At 40.3% G+C, this 21,954-nt stretch overlaps 1 protein-coding gene across 24 annotated transcripts in view; it reads left to right on the top strand.

Annotated features, from left to right (window-relative positions):
- PTK2 (protein tyrosine kinase 2) overlaps positions 1 to 21,954 on the top strand; it is a 1,447,287-nt gene that overhangs the window by 1,324,666 nt on the left and 100,667 nt on the right. For all 24 annotated transcript variants that reach the window (XM_029592091.1, XM_029592099.1, XM_029592089.1 and 21 more), the window contains 2 exons: positions 13,413 to 13,452; positions 15,003 to 15,109. In XM_029592091.1, the coding sequence (XP_029447951.1) occupies positions 13,413 to 13,452; positions 15,003 to 15,109 (147 nt within the window). The remainder of the gene's footprint in view (positions 1 to 13,412; positions 13,453 to 15,002; positions 15,110 to 21,954) is intronic.

The raw sequence follows: 21,954 nt of genomic DNA, 5'->3' as shown, positions 1-21,954 counted from the left end.
TTTTGGAGATGGTATCTGGAATTAGCAGCAGTAGTTTGGGAGGGATCTGGTCAAATGGGTGGGATGATGGTTTCATTCTCTTCAATACTAACTTGGTCTCTGATATTGCAATGGGTTCGAAGGCTTGTATAGCCATGTCATTGCAGTGATGGCGGAATGTGCTGGGTGGGGCTAGGGTATTCGTTTTTAGTTGAGATTGCAGGTTGGAAATTTTGTTACTGAAGAAGATGGCCAGCTCCTCAGCTTTTTCGTGCGCTTGGTTGAGTGGGATGTCCGGAGAATTGGGTTGAGTTAAGTTCGAGACATAAGTAAAGAGGGCTTTTGAATCGAAGATGAGGTGATGTATCTTGTGAGCGTAGTAGTCCCTTTTTGTTTTTAGTGTGGCGCTCTTGTAGATGTGAAGAGCAAGTTTGTAAGCTGAGAGGGAGGTCGGTGATGGTGCTTTACGCCATTTATTTTTTGTTTTGAGTCCATCTGCTACACGCTAGGAAATGTAGAGATTATTTACCTGATAATCTCGTTTTCCTTAGTGTATGCAGATGGACTCAGCATCCCGCCCGGCTGCCGGTATACATGGGGATTCACCGACTCTCGGTAAGCCATGTTTTCTTATATAGGGCATCCACCCTGCCGGGTGTCGACGCCTTCCGGTTGAGAACACTGGCGGTCTCCAGCCACTATCAATCGGTCAGGGTAATCCTGTTCATTTAATCGATCGGTCAGTTACACATATATCCATAAAGCTTTTGCAAGGAAGATTACTGAATTGCTGCACTTCCTGCGGGGGTATATGTACCCGTGCTGACGTCAGATCCATCTCCAACTGCTAGCACGAGCACACTATACCCACTTGTTTTGAGTCCATCTGCATACACTAAGGAAAACGAGATTATCAGGTAAGTAATCTCTACATTTTAAGGAATTATATCTTGTCAATATAGATTCTTCTATCACCATGTGGAATTCCACTATTAAAGATGCTTTGGACAATATTGCTACTTTTAAAGTTTGTAATAAACAGGGAAACATATATGGACATTGGTTCAATGTAGAGGTCTCTGAAGCCAGGTGTGGCATCGTACGCACTCACCTGGGACATTTGTGAATTATAAAACTAAGCTGGCTGCTTACAAAAACATAGTAGATTACACTAAAAATGTTTCCATTGCCACCAACTAGAATCTGCCTTTAATAATCTAAATGTTATTTTTGTATTATACAAAATATAACAAAAACTTCTAATACTTCTGGTTCAGATAGAACGGTCTCCTGTGGGAAATTTTGTTGTGATAAGTTTATGAACCTTTTTAGTAATAAAGTTGCAAATATTTCAACTTCATTTACACCTATGACATCTTGTTTCTTAGAACTGCCCAATGATCCATCCAAGTGGTCATCTTTTGAAATGGTTGCTCACGCTGGTATCTCAGATCATCTGTTTACTGAACACAGAGTTTTTCCCGCTAAATCCTTGCAGTGTTTCAGACTTGAAGACTGTGAAAGACACTTTTGTGCCATTTGTAATGATGATAATATGTCCTTGGCTGAAATCTATTTGCCTGGCATGCTTAAATGGACTTCCATCAGGCCTGTACTAAAGAAACATGACCTAGAGCCATTGGTTCTCTCTAACTATTGGCCTATCTCTTCCTTATCATCTATCTCAAAGGTCAGTAAGGCTCTTGTTTTGTAGCAGTTAACTGACTTTATTGAGACTCCTGAGATCCTTGATTACTTTCAATTTGGAGTCATATAATCTCTTAATAAAGAGAGACTGCTGCTCTCAAGCCTAGATACGATTAGGAGAGGCCTTGATAGTGGCTGCGAATATTATCTTACTTGACATCATGGCACCATTTGTTGTGCTTGACCCAGTGACGTAGCCAGAATTGATTTTTTGGGTGGGCACAAGGTTTACATGGGTGGGCTGTAGGCATGCAGGTCTACTAGTTGTTTTTTTACTGATAAATAATGCCAAATTATGCAGCATAGCATTCACATCTACGCCTAAGTATGAGGTTTACTTAATGATACAAACATAATTCACGGTGATTTGTGGTACTTTAGCCTTCTTATTATTACGATTTTATACACGGCTCCTACCTGTCCATAAATTTTGAGAGAGCGGTTGTGTTGCTTATATTTAAATTGCTAACATCTCAAAATATAGATATATATTTTTACCTTTGTTGTCTGATCTTTGTATTTTTCTAATCAGTTGGTCCTGGTCTCTTTTTCCCATTTTTTCCCTTATAGCTCATTTCCTAATTCCTTTTCAGTGTCTTAGAAGAAAGATTACTGTCTTCTTCCCTTCCACACACACACACACACATACACGCTTTCTCTCACAGACTCCCTCTCACACACTCAAGCTGTCACTCTCATATGCTCTCCCCACCCCCCCCACAAGCTCACATTCAAGTTCTCACTTTCTCACCCCTCCCCAGGCTTATATTCTTATGCACACACAGACGCACATCCAGGCACCCATTCTCACCCACACACATAAACCCAGACTCCCATTCTCACCCACAAACCCATGCTCCCAGTCTCACCCACACATATTCAAGCTCCCATTCTCATCCATACATATACACATTTAAGGTACTATTCTCACCCACACATACACACATTCAAGCACCCATTCTTATCCACATATTCAAGCTTCCATTCTCACCCACCCACACAAACCCAGGCTCTCATTCTCACCCATATATACACACATTCAAGCTCCCATTCTCACCCACCCACAAACCCAGGCTCCCATTCTCAACCACACATACACACATTCGAGCTCCCATTCACCCACATATTCAAGCTTCCATTCTCACCCACATACACACCCAGGCTCCAGTTTTCACCCACACACACTCCCATTCTCATCCACACATACAAATTCAAGCACGTGCACAGCTTCCGCTTTCTCCCCCAGAGCAGGAAGATCAGCTGCCTCTCCTGCTGCCACCGGCCTCCTGCTATCTTCGGGCGTCGGGCCGTACTGCCCGCCGAACTTCCTGTCGGGGGGGGAGAGCGGAAGCGCAGCGCACCGTCCGCTTCCTCCCTCCCCCCCCAAGCAGTACGGCCCGACGCCCGAAGATAGCAGGAGGCCGGTGGCAGCAGGAGAGGCAGCTGATCTTCCTGCTTTGGGGGAGAAAGCGGAAGCTGTGCGCGGCGCTCCCGCTCCCCCAAACAGGAAGTTCGGCGGGCCGTTTGGTCCGAAGATAGCAGGAGAACGGGTGGCAGCAGGAGAGGCAGCTGATCTTCCTGCATTGGGGGGAGGAAGCGGAAGCTGCGCGCGGCGCTTCCGCTCCCCCCCCCCCCCCCCCCCCCCCGAACAGGAAGACCGGTTGGCCATACGGCCGCAACAGCGCTTCCCCATGTGTGCTGTGATGGCGCGCGAGGCGTGGGTTCTCTTGTTCGCTGTCGCGGGGATGGGATCCCGCGACAGCCTTGCAGTTCCGGTGCCAGTTGGGTGGGCCTGGGTCTAAGTTGGGTGGGCACCTGCCCACCCAGGCCCACCCGTGGCTACGCCACTGGCTTGACCATCAGATCCTCCTTTTCAGCTGAGAGTGTGGAATCTCAAGTACGGTATTAAAATGGTTTGAATCCTAGATTACTGGAAGATCTAAACAAGTTACCTCCCATATTGAGTGTTCTCAGTGGCATCAGATTCAGTCTGGGGTCCCATGTCAGCTTTACTTTTCAATATTTATATGACACCTATTTGCAAGCTACTGACTGGGCTCTGTGGAGGCTACAATTATATGTGGATGACATCCAGTTCATTTTGCCCATGCGTCTAACCTGGGCAAAAACTACTGCTGTTATTTGTTTGCATTTCCGCCATTAGTCGTTAGCATTTAGCATAACAAGCTTGCTTTAAGAACATAAGAACATAAGAAAATGCCATACTGGGTCAGACCAAGGGTCCATCAAGCCTAGCATCCTGTTTCCAACAGTGGCCAATCCAGGCCATAAGAACCTGGCAAGTACCCAAAAACTAAGTCTATTCCATGTAACCATTGCTAATGGCAGTGGCTATTCTCTAAGTGAACTTAATAGCAGGTAATGGACTTCTCCTCCAGGAACTTATCCAATCCTTTTTTAAACACAGCTATACTAACTGCAAGAACCACATTCTCTGGCAACAAATTCCAGAGTTTAATTGTGCGTTGAGTAAAAAAGAACTTTCTCCGATTAGTTTTAAATGTGCCCCATGCTAACTTCATGGAGTGCCCCCTAGTCTTTCTACTATCCGAAAGAGTAAATAACCGATTCACATCTACCCGTTCTAGACCTCTCATGATTTTAAACACCTCTATCATATCCCCCCTCAGTCATCTCTTCTCCAAGCTGAAAAGTCCTAACCTCTTTAGTCTTTCCTCATAGGGGAATTGTTCCATTCCCCTTATCATTTTGGTAGCCCTTCTCTGTACCTTCTCCATCGCAATTATATCTTTTTTGAGATGCGGCGACCAGAATTGTACACAGTATTCAAGGTGCGGTCTCACCATGGAGCGATACAGAGGCATTATGACATTTTCCGTTTTATTCATCATTCCTTTTCTAATAATTCCCAACATTCTGTTTGCTTTTTTGACTGCCGCAGCACACTGCACCGACGATTTCAATGTGTTATCCACTATGACACCTAGATCTCTTTCTTGGGTTGTAGCACCTAATATGGAACCCAACATGGTGTAATTATAGCATGGGTTATTTTTCCCTATATGCATCACCTTGCACTTATCCACATTAAATTTCATCTGCCATTTGGATGCCCAATTTTCCAGTCTCACAAGGTCTTCCTGCAATTTATCACAATCTGCTTGTGATTTAACTACTCTGAACAATTTTGTGCCATCTGCAAATTTGATTATCTCACTCGTCGTATTTCTTTCCAGATCATTTATAAATATATTGAACAGTAAGGGTCCCAATACAGATCCCTGAGGCACTCCACTGTCCACTCCCTTCCACTGAGAAAATTGCCCATTTAATCCTACTCTCTGTTTCCTGTCTTTAGCCAGTTTGCAATCCACGAAAGGACATCGCCACCTATCCCATGACTTTTTACTTTTCCTAGAAGCCTCTCATGAGGAACTTTGTCAAACGCCTTCTGAAAATCCAAGTATACTATATCTACCGGTTCACCTTTATCCACATTTTATTAACTCCTTCAAAAAAGTGAAGCAGATTTGTGAGGCAAGACTTGCCCTGGGTAAAACCATGCTGACTTTGTTCCATTAAACCATGTCTTTCTATATGTTCTGTGATTTTGATGTTTAGAACACTTTCCACTATTTTTCCTGGCACTGAAGTCAGGCTAACCGGTCTGTAGTTTCCCGGATCGCCCCTGGAGCCCTTTTTAAATATTGGGGTTACATTTGCTATCCTCCAGTCTTCAGGTACAATGGATGATTTTAATGATAAGTTACAGATTTTTACTAATAGATCTGAAATTTCATTTTTTAGTTCCTTCAGAACTCTGGGGTGTATACCATCCGGTCCAGGTGATTTACTACTCTTCAGTTTGTCAATCAGGCCTACCACATCTTCTAGGTTCACCGTGATTTGATTCAGTCCATCTGAATCATTACCCATGAAAACCTTCTCCATTACGGGTACCTCCCCAACATCCTCTTCAGTAAACACCGAAGCAAAGAAATCATTTAATCTTTCCGCGATGGCCTTATCTTCTCTAAGTGCCCCTTTAACCCCTCGATCATCTAACGGTCCAACTGACTCCCTCACAGGCTTTCTGCTTCGGATATATTTAAAAAAGTTTTTACTGTGAGTTTTTGCCTCTACAGCCATCTTCTTTTCAAATTCTCTCTTAGCCTGTCTTATCAATGTCTTACATTTAACTTACCAATGTTTATGCTTTATCCTATTTTCTTCTGTTGGATCCTTCTTCCAATTTTTGAATGAAGATCTTTTGGCTAAAATAGCTTCTTTCACCTCCCCTTTTAACCATGCCGGTAATCGTTTTGCCTTCTTTCCACCTTTCTTAATGTGTGGAATACATCTGGACTGTGCTTCTAGAATGGTATTTTTTTTACTTTTGTAGCTGCTCCTTTCAGTTTTTTTCTAACAATTTTTCTCATGTTATCAAAGTTTCCCTTTTGAAAGTTTAGCACGAGAGCCTTGGATTTGCACACTGTTCCTTTTCCAGTCATTAAATCAAATTTGATCATATTATGATCACTATTGCCAAGCGGCCCCACCACCGTTACCTCTCTCACCAAGTCCTGTGCTCCACTGAGAATTAGATCTAAAATTGCTCCCTCTCTTGTCGGTTCCTGAACCAATTGCTCCATAAAGCTATCATTTATTCCATCCAGGAACGTTATCTCTCTAGTGTGACCCGATGATACATTTACCCAGTCTATATTGGGGTAATTGAAGTCTCCCATTATTACTGCACTACCAATTTGGTTAGCTTCCCTAATTTCTCTTAGCATTTCACTGTCCATCTCACCATCTTGACCAGGTGGACGGTAGTATACCCCTATCACTGTAGTCTTCCCTGACACACAAGGGATTTCTACCCATAAAGATTCAATTTTGTATTTAGTCTCATGCAGGATGGTTATCCTGTTGGACTCTATGCCATCCCGGACATAAAGCGCCACACCTCCTCCCGACTGCTCCTCTCTGTCATTGCGATATAATTTGTACCCCGGTATAGCACTGTCCCATTGGTTATCCTCTTTCCACCATGTCTCTGAGATGCCAGTTAAGTCTATGTCATCATTTACTGCTATACATTCTAATTCTCCCATCTTACTTCTTAGACTTCTGGCATTAGCATACAAACATTTCAAAGTTTGTTTTTTGTTTGTATTTTTATTCTGTTTTTTAATTGATAGGGATAAGTTAGAATTTTTTAGCTCAGGTGAGTTTTTAGTTACAGGCACTTGGACTACTTTTCTAATTATTGGAACCTCACTGTCGGGATGTCCTAATTCTAATGCATCATTAGTATCCTTTAAAGATACCTCTCTCCGAACCATGCGCTGCTGAGCGACTGTCGGCTTTCCCCTTTGTTCTAGTTTAAAAGCTGCTCTATCTCCTTTTTAAAGGTTAGCGCCAGCAGTCTGGTTCCACCCTGGTTAAGGTGGAGCCCATCCCTTCGGAAGAGACTCCCCCTTCCCCAAAAGGTTCCCCAGTTCCTAACAAAACTGAATCCCTCTTCCTTGCACCATCGTCTCATCCACGCATTGAGACTCCGGAGCTCTGCCTGCCTCTGGTGACCTGCGCGTGGAACAGGGAGCATTTCAGAGAATGCTACCCTGGAGGTTCTGGATTTAATCTTTCTACCTAAGAGCCTAAATTTGGCTTCCAGAACCTCCCTCCCACATTTTCCTATGTCGTTGGTGCCCACGTGTACCACGACAGCCGGCTCCTCCCCCAGCACTGTCTAAAATCCTATCTAGGTGACGCGTGAGGTCCGCCACCTTCGCACCAGGTAGGCATGTTACCAGGCGATCCTCACACCCACCAGCCACCCAGCTATCTACATTCCTAATAATCGAATCACCAACTATGACGGCCGACCTAACCCTTCCCTCCTGGGCAGTAGGCCTTGGGGAGATATCCTCAGTGCGAAAGGACAATGCATCACCTAAACAATGCATCACCTAGCCAAGACTGAAATTCTAGACTTGCAACTCAATGGTATAACTAAAATTTCTCACACTATATCCATTGAAAAACACCATTCTGCAAGTAGCTGAATTTGTAAAGAATTTGGGTCTTCTGTTTGATTATACATTTACATTTCTCCCACAGAACAAAGCCGTAGTGAAAGCCACTTTCTTCAAACTGTGCATATTACAAGGCCTTAATTCTCTTTTAGTCTAAGTAGAATTCTGCTCAGTGGTTCATACCTTTAAACTACCTTTTCTAGATTATTGCAATTCCATCTTTATTGGTCTTCCAGCCTCTGCTCTGAGAATACTGCAATTGCTGCAAAATGCTGCTGACCGACTTATTTCTGGATATCAGAGAGCACCAGTCCTTTTCAATTTGCACAAATATAAGACATCATTGTTAGTACATAATTTTATTTCTTTGAAATCTCTTCCCTTGGCTAATGCAGTGCTCCATATCTACTGTATAACCTCACCCATGTGCTGTGCTCGTCCCAAAGAGGCTTATTGGATATTGTGCTGTTCGTATGGCACAACTGGCCAAGACAACAGAGAAGACTTTCTCTATTGCCACACCTATATTTATTTATTTATTCATTAGTCACCTGGTTCCAGGCTGTAGGCAACTTAATATAAGAACATTCATAAAAGATTGTCTTATGATTTGTACTAAAATCTTCGTCTATTCTTAAGACCTGTCTTTTTCAGCAGGCCGTTTTGTGTGTTTGACTAGGATTGTTCCGGTTTTTTATTGTTTACTGATATTTGCTGAGGAGTTGTTGGATCTGTTATATTTGTTTTATTTGGTTTATGTATGTAAATTATGTATGTCGCCTAGAGCCTGGCACCAGGTGACAGATAAACTGCATCCAGAATGCATAGTCAACATCCCAGTTTCCATTCCAAAGGACTTCCCTGTCAGGAAGGAAAAGCTACGTTTTTTTATTAACCATTGGCCTGGTGTAACCTCTGATATCTGAGTCCTTTGAACTGTATAGAATGTTTACAAATGATATTTGTTGGGAATTCTTCCAAATTGTCCGAGAAGAGCACTTCTTATCAGGACATGCTGCATCTGGATCTGTCCTTCCTTTTTCAGGCCAGAGCAGTCTAATCTGTCCCAAAGCAAGAGAGAGGGCAGGAATTTTATTCCAATTATTTTTTGATCTCCAAAAAGAAATAAGGACTCTGTCCCATCCTAGACCCTAAGGACTGTAAGTAAAGGTTCAAGATGTAGTTGTGCTCTTTGAGTCTCAAGGATGCATATATTCACATAGTGATACATTCCAGTCACAGAAGGTATCTCAGATTTGTATTAGGGAAACCACCTCCAGTATTATGTACTACCATTTAGCCTTGTCTCTCAACTTCAAGTATTTCCCAGATATCTAGCTGTGATAGCTGTGCACCTTCACAGACTGGTGATGCATGTGTTTCTCTATCTGGTCAACCAAATGGGTAACAGCACATCTCTGGAAAATGGAACCTGTCCATGATCAAAACCATACAAGGTGGTGGTATCACTAGGGCTCATTTTAAAATGCCCCAAATCCCATCTGAGTCCGTCACATTGATTGGAATTCTCCACAGGGAAGGATCATCACCTTGATGTCTACAGTGAAGGAAGAAATTAGACTGCAAACATCAACTTGGAGCAAGTTGAGAATATTGGACCTTATGGCCTCAACAGTACATGTTACTTCTATGGCACATAGAAGTGCCATAGAAGTAACATGTACTGTTACTTCTATGGCACCAGTGTCTTTAGAAGAGCATCCAAATCACCCAGCAGCTCAAGGACTCACTGTCCTGATGGCTGGTTCATCCAAATCTGGCCAAAGATATTAATTTTCCCTATTGCCAAATTACCCTAACTATTGATACCTCTAGCCTAGGATGGGGAGCCAACATAGAAGGGTTTCACACTCAGGATCTTTGGTTTCCTTAGGAACAGTATTACCACACAAATTTCCTTGCGCTCCAGACAATACTGAATATTTATTTATATACAATAATTTATATTCCACCTATTACTAGAGCCTGCTCTAGGTGGATTATAATAAAGGTGTATATTATGAAGTTTTTCAGAGATCAGTTGGCCAACCAAGTTTGCACAGAAAATCAAGTAGTCATGTTTTACCTGAACAAGCAGGAGGAATGAGGATTGGGAAACTGTCAGAATCTTGAACTGGGTAATCTCTTAAGGGATGACCTTAAGAGCCACATTTCTGACAAGAAAGAATAATGTCCTGGTGGACAAATGCAGTAGGATTCTTGAGCCCCACAGATGGCTCTAGAAAAGCAAGTGGAAGATATATTTCATAATTGAGGGACACTAGTGGTAGATCGGTTTGCAATTTTCTGAACAGAAAGGTTCCCCACTTCTATTCCACAAGGGGGTCAAAGTGCAGACTAATGTCAGATGCTTTTTTCCTTCATTGGGGAAGTGGTATTCTGTATGTGTATCCTCCAATTTCTTTAGCTGTAAAAACTTTACTGAGACTCAGATATGACCTGGGAACATTGATATTCATAGTTCCGTATTGTCTGAGACAGTTTTGGTTTCTCACCCCTTTGGGAGATGTCCTTCAAGGAACCAGTTCAGTTGGGGGATTCACCAACTCTCAAACACAGAATGATAAAATGTTACTTCATCGCAATATCCAGTCCCTAGCCCTTACAGCCTAGATATTGAGAAGGAAGGAATTTGTTTTTCCAGATTCTCTGGAGGAGTATTTCAGATCCTTCTAACTTAGATTTCACTAGAAGGCCTTATGTTTGCCATTTGCTGTGAGGACAAGGCCCTAGAACCTTTCTTCTGTCCACACAAAAACTGCTTGAATAACCTACATCTTTCAGAGCCTGATCTAAAAACAAACTCTTAGAGTTCACCTCAGTGCTAATGGTGCTTATCATTCCCATCTAGAAGATAAACTGATCTCTCTCTCTCTACACCTTTAGTTTAAGATTCATGCAGAGCTTTCTTCAGGTAAAGCCTCCCATTGAGTCTCCCACTGTTAAGGGTTCTAAAAGTGCTATTAACCCAGCTGATGAAAGTTCCTTTTGAGTGTCTGAAGTCTTGTGCACTCAGATACCTGACCTGGAATGTCATATTTGTGGTGGCGGTTACTTTGGCCTGCAGAGTCAGCAAACTCCAAACTTTAGTGACATCCATCTTATCTAAAAGTTCATCATCATAGGGATGTTCTAGTCATATATCTTAAGTTCCTGCCTAAGGTGGTGTCAGATAGTCTCCTTATCCAGTCAATCGTTCTTCCAACAATTTTCCTGAAGTCAACATGGCCACAAAGGTGAAAAAGCTTTACATACTTTGGACTAAAAAAAAAGGCTTAGCCTTCTCACTGAAGTGGGCTAAAGCCCATAGAATGGCCACCCAGCTGTTCATTTCTTTTGCCCAAAACAGGCTTGGGATAACTGTAATAATCAAATTATGAAGAATACACCAAACTAGAGAATGGAAGTCTCTCAAAACAACTCACTAAGACATGAAAATTATCATTTAATGTCAACCCTTAGCCTTATGCACTAGATCAATTAAAATATGTTTGAAAATTTCACTTGATAATGCCTAGCAATGAATTCCACCTCTGTAACCAATCATTATTTGTTTGTGTGAGTTGTAACTATGAATGTCACTTTGTAAACCATTGTGATCTACACATGGAATGACGGTATATAAAATGTCTAAATAAATAATCAAATACATATTAATTGGATAGCAGATTGCAGCTCCTTCTGTTATGCCCAGGCAGGCCTGTCTCTGGGTTTGGATTTTGGATTTTCCCTTCTTTCCAAATCTGCTGCAGCTGAGTTTCAAATCAGGTACAATAAATTTGCCCAGGAGGGCTTACAATCTAAGGGGCCTGTTTGCTCTCATTTTTTGTCTATGGGAAAAATGTTTAATAAATAGGTCCCTAAGTTTGTATTTAAGGCAATGGAGGGTGACAGGACTTACCCAAAGTAACGAGCATCAATGGAAAAAGCAGGGTTTGAATCCTGATTTCCGTGGTTCTCAGCCTGCTGCTCTAATTGTGTCAAGGCTCATAGTGTTAGAGCTATAACAACGTTGCTGGCCCACCTGAGATTGGCCCTTGATTTGGCCCAGTATAGTAATTCTTATGTTCATCCCACCTAGGGCACATTTATGTTAGTTTAGGTTGCCCTATAAAAGAAAAAAAAAGATATAAAAAAATTAATTGCTTACCCATTGACGTGATTGTTTTTTTTTCCTTTTTATATGATGGCAGGCTGTAGCTAGGGATTCCTACTTATGGGGAATGCTCTGCTTGTCCTCATAAAAAGCAAGGTTGCTTATCTGCAACAGGTGTTCTCAAGGACAGCAGGATACCAATCTACACAAACCTGCCCATCTCCCCTAGAAGTTGGTTTCTACCTAAATCTTTATATGGAATTGAAGGGGCTCCATGAGTTGGCGCTAATGTAAATTGTCCCACTCATGCTTAATTAAAGCATGAATGAAGATTTAGCAGCTTCAAAGGAAGAGATTTGTCCCAGGCTACATTGATGATATCACTCATATGGACTGGTATTCTGCTGTCCTCAGAGAACAGGTGAGCATCTGGCCCAAATTTTCAATTGGAAGCTCTGTGACATAATGTGGCATAAAGGTAATGAATTCTTACCACATTAGAACGACCCTTTAAATCTACCAACACTGCCAAACCCCAATAAATTTAGCACCGGCTTGAGGTAGATACTCAATGTTGGGTTTCTGTGGAGGAGTTGCCTAGTGGTTAGAGCAGCAGGCTGAGAAGATAGGGTTCAAATCCCACTGACACCCCTTGTTGCCCTAGGCAAGTCATTTCACCCTCCATTGCCTCAGATAGAAATTTAGGACCTAATTCATTATGGGGTTTTTTTTCCCAGTCTGTGTCTATGGGGAAAAAAAGCTTAGTAAATTGGACCCCTATATTGTAAGCTCTTTGAGGATAGGGAAATAACTATTGTACCTGAATGTAATGCAGCTTGAGGTACCAATAAAAAGCATGAGCTAAATCTAAAATCTTAGGTGGTCCATGTTCAGCCACTGGCTAATTTTGCAGGGATATTCGGCATCACATGTGTGCCACTGGATATACCCCCCTATATTAAAGTTAGCTGGATAAGTTTATCCAGCTAATTTTAGGACTGCTCTTCAGCAATCCTAAAGTTATCCGGCTATGTTAGCCAGATAATGCTGAAAATCAGTGCTTATCTGAGTAACTTATCTAGGTAGCAGGCTGTGTCCTGGAATGCCCACCCCCTATCTAGCCAGATAACTTTTTAGGTGATAAACAGTTATATGACAGTCTTCGGGCCAGTCATTGCAGCAGAATTATTAGATCTGATTATCTATATGGCTAAGTCTGAACATAGCCTAACAAATGGCACTGAACATTGACTTCTCGATTATTTCTGATGTGAAATATGTTAGTGATAGTTACAGATTGCAGAACATTTTGTGTGCCATATAATGCAAGATGAATGTTTCTTTCTCATAAGCTCTGTGATATAGAAATTAGGCCACATATGCCTTGTGATACCTCAAAATAAAGCAGAGTAAGGAAATACTTTTGGAATGTTTGTGGTTAGAAGTCCTTGAAAGGAAACTTGGATCAGTCTGATGGTTAAGACAGAGCAAACAACAGACTTCTTACATTCCGAGTTCCAGAATATACTCAGTTATAAATACTGGTACTGCACCAGCCTAATTAAATTTACATTTTCTTTTTATAGACTGGTAACCAGCATATATACCAACCTGTGGGAAAACCAGGTAAACTATTAAATACGTTATCAAAGTATAATTTTACATTTTCAGGACATTAATTTTCTATTACTAATCAGACTGTTCCTGTTTGTTTTTATTCCCTGTATGTTTATTGCTGAGTAAATAAGAATAAATATAGTATATAAAAAAAGAACCTAACTGAAAAAAGTCAACTGTGTGACAAATACTGTAATGAACATGGTTTCAAAAATGCTGAAAAAAACTTTTTAAAGACAAAATATTTTAAGAAATATGGAAAAAACGCAGTCAGCTCACATCTGAACACTGAACTAGCTATAAGGCTTTCCAAAATTGAGGTTTCACAGGCATAGCAGCACCAATCCCTTAACATTCCCATGAAACCCTACCACAGTATTGCTCTAATTAGAAAGGCATGAAATAGAATTTCCTATAGGACCATTAGATAAGTGTGACTCATGCCCATAATGATATAGGCTCAAATGCATACCCCTTACCAGCAAATGTCCTTGAAGAGCAATGCTAGAGAGCCTGTCCCTTGCTGTGCAGCTCTCCCACTACTGATTATCCCAGAGAGCACACTCCCAGCCTAGGTATCAAACTTGAAATGTGTGCATGAAAATGTAGTACTATTAGTGGGATATTAGAACACCACTTGGTCAACTTCTGAACACTCTTGTATTAATCCAGAAAATGTATTGCTCGGTTCATGTACAGCAGAGCACCTTTTATCCAAAATACTTGGGGCCAAAGTCATTCTGAAAAATAGTTTTTCATGATCACAAGAGTTCTGCATGGCCTGACCTCTTCTCTCTCTCTCTCTCCTACTCTCAAAGCCTAAGCATACTAGCCACCCCAGCACAGTTTAAATGTTTGAATCCACACGATACTTTGTAGATAATATACGACGCATCATATGGGTCAAACAGTTAAGCCGCGATTGTGAACTGCGTGGAAGAAAGAGGCACTCATTGCAACAACACAACTTTTCATTCTGGGCCACAGACCTTCCCTTCAGAAACCAGTATATGTATCCTCTGAGCTTGTCTAGAAGGTGTCACTGTTACATAATGGCTCCTGGGATCTGTGATAGTTGCTATTCAGCACCTACTGATTAAAGGAACACAAGCAGAGTCCAGGAATTGAAATGCTGAACAGTGTTCATGTAACAATGTTCTTTCTGCTCATTTTTTAATGTCGAGATATGTCATATAGAAATCTATAGAGTAGACCAGTAATTTACCACATGATCTGCTACATTTCAGATAACCACTTAGTCTAGCACATATCTCAGTTCATATCTGTTTTATTTGTCCTCCTTCGTGTTTAATGCTTTTGTACTAATTGAAAATTGTGACACAACCATAGCTGTAATTCCAAATATAATTAAGACTATCTTAGGAAAAAGTGGGATATCGAATGTTTATAAATAAGTCAGGATATTTTATGTAGTGGAATAATTATTTTTTTAGAAGGTGTGAAGATATGATCCCTGTGAAAAAATAATTCTATTCAATATGAGGATCCCTTTGGAGACCTAAGTTCTCTTTTTAAAATCAAATTATATCATTAACCAGATCATCCAGCTCCACCGAAGAAACCTCCTCGCCCTGGAGCCCCCAGTCATCTGGGTAGCCTGGCCAGTCTTAGCAGTCCTGTTGACAGCTACAATGAAGGAGTAAAGGTATGATTATGTAAATACTATTGGGTATAAATTTATTAAGGAAAACAGTAACGCAAATTGCAGGGAAAACATCTGTCCTTTCCTCCCACGTCAAATAATTCAAGCCTTAATTATGTACGAGGCGATCTGTTTTGGGACCACAGAATTTTTCTACTGAGTTTGCAGAATCATCCTTCCTTTCCATGTAAATATGGTACTTCATTTATTTTTTTAAATAACCTAATGGGAGCCAGGAAGAACTTAGCATAACTGGCAACTTTGGAGACCATGAATGGGACTGACTTTACTGACAGCATTCCCCCAGCTCCATTCCTCACCCCAGCAACATGTACAGTGCAGTGCTGATAAATTTGGTCATATTCATAAAGTTGAATTCAGTCAAGTACTGTCTCAAACTTCATTTCATAGATTAAAATTGAGAAAATCATTATTTCATTGTTTTTTGCTATGGGTCATGAGTAAAAAAAAAAAATTATCTGATTTTTGACATACAAAACAGAAATTATTTCCTTAGATTTTCACTATTTTTCTGAGGAATTAAACTGCCTGCCATTGTTTTCATTTAGTATTTTAAATAGCTTGAATTATACATAGTTTGGTATATGGATAGCTGCTAGCTGAAATCAGTTTTATCTATTGATATAAAAATATTTTAAATAATTGAAAAATGTACCACTAGTATGTATAGAATACCAGAGAAGCATATGATTCTTTTTTCCTGCCTGACCTTTCTATTTATTTTTTCCGATGTTCTCATTTTTATTCCATTTTCCTTTCCATACATTGGTGAAATAGGTAGTTAATGAACTGTGGCCACAAAGAGCAAAATAGCAGTACCCTCCTAAACTACTTATGTATATTGTATTTTAAACCTATGTTGTGTAATGTACCCTCATTTATGTTATATTATTAATCAATTGTTAACCTCTTTATTACAGAAAAGCAGTATAGTAAGAGCTCTGAATAAACTAAACTGCCCATTGGCCAACTAGCCAAGCAAGAGCAGTACTTAGCTTACCTTAGCTCAACACTGTCATAGCCCCAGGGTTTGTCATCGCTGTTTCAGTAGTACTCCTGGAGGCAGCAAAACTGAGGAGATTTATCTGTTTTCTGAATTCAAGTTGAAATTGCTAAGAGAAATTAGGGAAGCTGACCAAATTGGTAGTACGGTAATAATGGGAGACTTCAATTACCCCAATATTGACTGGGTAAATGTATCATCGGGACACGCTAGAGAGAGAAAGTTCCTGGATGGAATAAATGATAGCTTTATGGAGCAATTGGTACAGGAACCGACAAGAGAGGGAGCAATTTTAGATCTAATTCTCAGTGGAGAACAGGATTTGGTGAGAGAGTTAACGGTGGTGGGGCCGCTTGGCAATAGTGATCATAATATGATCAAATTTGATTTAATGATTGGAAGAGGAACAGTGTGCAAATCCACGGCTCTCGTGCTAAACTTTCAAAAAGGAAACTTTGATAAAATGAGAAAAATAGAAAAAAACTGAAAGGAGCAGCTTCAAAAGTAAAAAGTGTGCCTGGTCATTGTTAAAAAGTACCATCCTAGAAGCACAATCCAGATGTATTCCACACATTAAGAAAGGTGGAAAGAAGGCAAAATGATTATCGGCATGGTTAAAAGGGGAGGTGAAAGAAGCTATTTTAGCCAAAAGATCTTCAATCAAAAATTGGAAGAAGGATCCAACAGAAGAAAATAGGATAATGCATAAACGTTGGCAAGTTAAATGTAAGACATTGATAAGACAGGCTAAGAGAGAATTTGAAAAGAAGTTGGCCGTAGAGGCAAAAACTCACAGTAAAAACTTTTTTATTTATTTATTTTATTTATTTATTTATTTAAAACCTTTCTATACCGTCGTTTAGTAGTGCACCATCACAACGGTTTACAGTTAGGCACAAATATGTGGTTTCTCAATTATCCATTAATTAATTTTAAATATATTCGAAGCAGAAAGCCTGTGAAGGGAGTCAGTTGGACCGTTAGATGATCTAGGGGTTAAAGGGGCACTTAGAGAAGATAAGGCATTCGCGGAAAGATTAAATGATTTATTTTCTTCGGTTACTGAAAAGGCTGTTGGGGAGGTACCCATACTGGAGAAGCTTTTCATGGGTAATGATTCAGATGGACTGAACCAAATCACGGTGAACCTAGAAGATGTGGTAGACCTGATTGACAAACTGAAGAGTAGTAAATCACCTGGACTGGATGGTATACACCCCAGAGCTCTGAAGGAACTAAATAACGAAATTTCAGACCTATTAGTAAAAATGTGTAACCTGTCATTAAAATCATACATTGTACCTGAAAACTGGAGGATAGCTAATCTAACCCCCATATTTAAAAAGGGCTCCAGGGGCGATCCAGGAAACTACAGACCGGTTAGCCTGACTTCAGTGCCAGGAAAAATAGTGGAAAGTATTCTAAACATCAAAATCACAGAACATATAGAAAGACATGGTTTAATGGAACAAAGTCAGCATGGCTTTACCCAAGGCAAGTCTTGCTCACAAATCTGCTTCATTTTTTTTGAAGTAGTTAATAAAGATGTGGATAAAGGTGAACCTGTAGATGTAGTGTACTTGGATTTTCAGAAGGCATTTGACAAAGTTCCTCATGAGAGGCTTCTAGGAAAAATAAAAAGTCATGGGATAGGTGGCAATGTCCTTTCGTGGATTACAAACTGGCTAAAAGACAGGAAACAAAGAGTAGGATTAAATGGACAATTTTCTCAGTGGAAGGGAGTGGGCAGTGGAGTGCCTCAGGGATCTGTATTGGGACCCTTATTTTTCAATATATTTATAAATGATCTGGAAAGAAATACGACGAGTGAGGTAATCAAATGTGCAGATGATACAAAATTGTTCAGAGTAGTTAAATCACAAGCAGATTGTGATAAATTGCAGGAAGACCTTGTGAGGCTGGAAAATTGGGTATCAAAATGGCAGATGAAATTTAATGTGGATAAGTGCAAGGTGATGCCTATAGGGGAAAATAATCCATGCTATAGTTACACAATGTTAGGTTCCATATTAGATGCTACCACCCAAGAAAGAGATCTAGACGTCATAGTGGATAACACATTGAAATCATCGGTTCAGTGTGCTGCGGCAGTCAAAAAAGCAAACAGAATGTTGGGAATTATTAGAAAGGGAATGGTGAATAAAACGGAAAATGACATAATGCTTCTGTATCGCTCCATGGTGAGACCGGACCTTGAGTACTGTGTACAATTCTGGTCGCCGCATCTCAAAAAAGATATAGTTGCGATGGAGAAGGTACAGAGAAGGCGACCAAAATGATAAAGGGAATGGAACAGCTCCCCTATGAGGAAAGACTAAAGAGGTTAGGACTTTTCAGCTTGGAGAAGAGACGGCTGAGGGGGGGATATGATGGAGGTGTTTAAAATCATGAGAGGTCTAGAACGGGTAGATGTGAATCGGTTATTTACTCTTTCGGATAATAGAAAGACTAGGGGGACTCCATGAAGTTAGCATGTGGCACATTTAAAACTAATCGGAGAAAGTTCTTTTTCACTCAACGCACAATTAAACTCTGGAATTTGTTGCCAGAAGATGTGGTTAGTGCAGTTAGTATAGCTGTGTTTAAAAAAGGATTGGATAAGTTCTTGGAGGAGAAGTCCATTACCTGCTATTAATTAAGTTGAATTTGATAATAACCACCGCCATTACTAGCAACGGTAACATGGAATAGACTTAATTTTTGGGTACTTGCCAGGTTCTTATGGCTTAGATTGGCCACTGTTGGAAACAGGATGCTGGGCTTGATGGACCCTTGGTCTGACTCAGTATGGCATGTTCTTATTGCTAATTCCCTGTACAAACCCAGATCAGTCCAGACTCCTGTTCTTCACTTCATGCTATCTGCTAACCTCACTGCACTGTGCTATATCATAGACAAAAAAATCACTGGCACTGCTTTTCTGTACACCCTCCGACTTAATATCATAGCGATATTAAGTCTGAGGTCCCAAAATTTAAAAAAAATCAAAAATTTAAAAAAAATAAATTTAAATCGGCCCACAGGTCGGAAGACGGACGCTCAATTATGCCAGCGTCCGTTTTCCAAACCAGTAGCTGTCAGCGGGCTCGAGAACCAACGCCGGAAAAATTGAGCGTCGGCTGTCAAACCCGCTGACAGCCGCCGCTCCTATCAAAAAGGAGGCACTAGGGACGTGTCCCTAGTGCCTCTTTTTATCACGGGCCTCATTTGCATGCGGGCCGATACTAAATCGTGCGCACAGGAGAGTGGCCTGGGCGCTCGCTGGCTCTCCCACACCTTTTTCTATATCGGCCCGACAGTGAGTGAGAGAGAGAATGGCCAAACCACTGTTGTGACTGCAGCAGAGAAGATCAGAAAAATCCCTTTATCAGTGCCAAAGCCTACTTTTTTAAACCTTTTTTCAGCTCTGAGAATTTCTGTAAAAGAGATTCTTCTTTGCAAACTGCTAGAGAGTAAATAGAGATTTTCTTGCATGTGCTCGGATCTTTCAGCGGGGGACATCAGTGTCACTTAATCCAGATGGAAGATATAGGCTAGTTAAAAAGTTGCTTCACTGTGATTTTTCCTCTGTCTGGTCTCCTTGCCAAATTGTCCTGCCTCTGCTTCCAGGAGGCTGTGTGGTCACACAGGCAAGAGTTGATTGCTATAGTTACCAGTTGTTTATTCAGCACAGGCTTGAATGGGAAACATAAATGAATGAGACAAAAGTTTTTGTTTAATTTCACGAGCCCCTCCATTCATTTTGGGGGTCCACAAATGAAACAAAAATGGACTCATTGGTTGCATTTTACCCATTTGTTTCAAACAAATGCACATTCATAATATGTATTCCTTGGTTGCAAACTGTTACTGCAACAACTGGCAAGATGAGAGGGGGGAAAAGAGTTAGAAATAGGGAACCATTCTGGTAGTTGTGAATGAAGGCTCATGGTACCATTGCCACAGTAGAGCTTAGTTCCAATTCAGTTGAAAGCTCAAAGGAACAACAGGAAACTGTCATGCCCCTTTTCCCAAATAAAAAAAATAAGCATGATTTTTTACAAAGAGATGATACAGTTTGTCTCACAGGAGCATTGTAATTGAACTTCTAAATAATTTCCCACATAGAAAACTAGTAGTAGAATTCTTTTTCTTTATCATTTGATATAAAATTTACATGGATTTTAGTAGGGCTGGGCAGAAGTACTGCAAATTGCTGTTAAAAATATGCCCTGCTCATTAAGGGCTCTCTTGGTAAATATCATGCAATAGCATTTTTAATTCTTTGAGAATGTAATGTACCCTTCTGACCTGCATTTCTCATTATGTCAAAATACGTTTTTTTTAAAGCTTTTGGAGCCTGGGAAAGTTATACGCATGATGGAAAAACTGCTGCTTTCCCAAGCACAGGCCTCAAATTGCAAGCTCCCTTTAAAAAAAAAAAAAAAAAAAAAGCTTATTCTGCCTCTGTTCTGCATAGCAGAATCCTTTATAGAAAAAAACTGTAAGAAGGATGTGAGGTAGGAAAGATGTAGGAGGCTTTGAATAAGGGTGCTGTAAGCCTAAGAAGAGAAAGGGACAAGGAAGCAGTGAGATAGGAGGAAAAGTAGAGGAGTTGAGAGATGATCAAGGAAAACTGTACAAGCAGCATAGGTGAGTGTGTGTATGATTTGTATAACACAAAATATGAATTAATGTGCATGCCAGTGGGGGAGTGAGGCTGTATGAGTGCATAGCGGAGCCCTTGCATATGTTGCAGAAGTATAGTGTCTAAATTTTTAACCAAAAGATGTCAATACTTTTCAAATTAGATCTAGTGAACCTTATAACCATTAAAATCCTGGAAAAATAATGTTTTAATAATGTCAACAAAGTTGAATGACTGCCCAGGATATGAATTCCAATCCAGTCCATAGCTAAAAATCTAACCACTTAAGTAAAACACAAGGAATGTGCCACAAAAAGGCAAAGGATGCAAAAAAAACCCAAAAAACAGCAATGATAGCAAAAAATATGTGCGCAACTTCAAAAACCGACTTTAAAGAGGGAGAGATGTGTGTGATGAGCAGTCCACCACGTGCCTCAGAAAGATGGCAGAAGTGCAGGGTACTTTGAGATGGAAAAGTCGGCCAAGGCAGATTCTATGTCAATTATAAAAGATTTGAATAATCTTCTGAAAGAACTGAAAAAAAAACCTGAAGCAGTAGAACAAAATTTAATTAAAAAATGGGCTAACCTTAAAAAAAAGTAGACAACATAGAGAATGAACAAGCATGAAGAAAATATAAAGATGATTTGAAATCTAAACAGTGTGAGCATTTTAAAAGCAGAAAATGAAATTCTTCAGATAAAAATTGATATTAAAAACAGAACCAAGTAAAATAACAGACAAAAAAAAAGTAAGTCAATCACAAAAAATTAATATATATCACATTCAGAAATTAATAACTAGACCATTAGTATATTCCTCACATTTTTGGTACATTTATTAATCCTGATTATTTTTTTACTCTTTATTTATGTATTTAAGTATACATTCACAAACAACCACCCCCCCCCCCCCCCCCACACACACACACACACACACATACACTCAACAATACAAACAAACCCCTCAGAAGGAAATATTGTTTTACATATGAATCTCTCTAACCATTGCAGCAAGTCTGCAGCAAAAAAGAATAATACTTTTAACTCATTTCTCTCCTGAACTATATACCAACCAATCCTGTTATTTATGTTGGCTAGCCCAATATCTCCAATACGGTGACCAAAGTTTTTCATACAACAATGTATTCCTTTTCAATAGATAAGTAAGCTTCTC

Source organism: Rhinatrema bivittatum, chromosome 2 (assembly GCF_901001135.1).
Source record: "Rhinatrema bivittatum chromosome 2, aRhiBiv1.1, whole genome shotgun sequence".
Lineage (NCBI taxonomy): Eukaryota > Metazoa > Chordata > Amphibia > Gymnophiona > Rhinatrematidae > Rhinatrema > Rhinatrema bivittatum.
The sequence above is the reverse complement of the archived record's forward strand: the minus strand, read 5'-3'. Positions and strand labels throughout refer to the sequence as shown.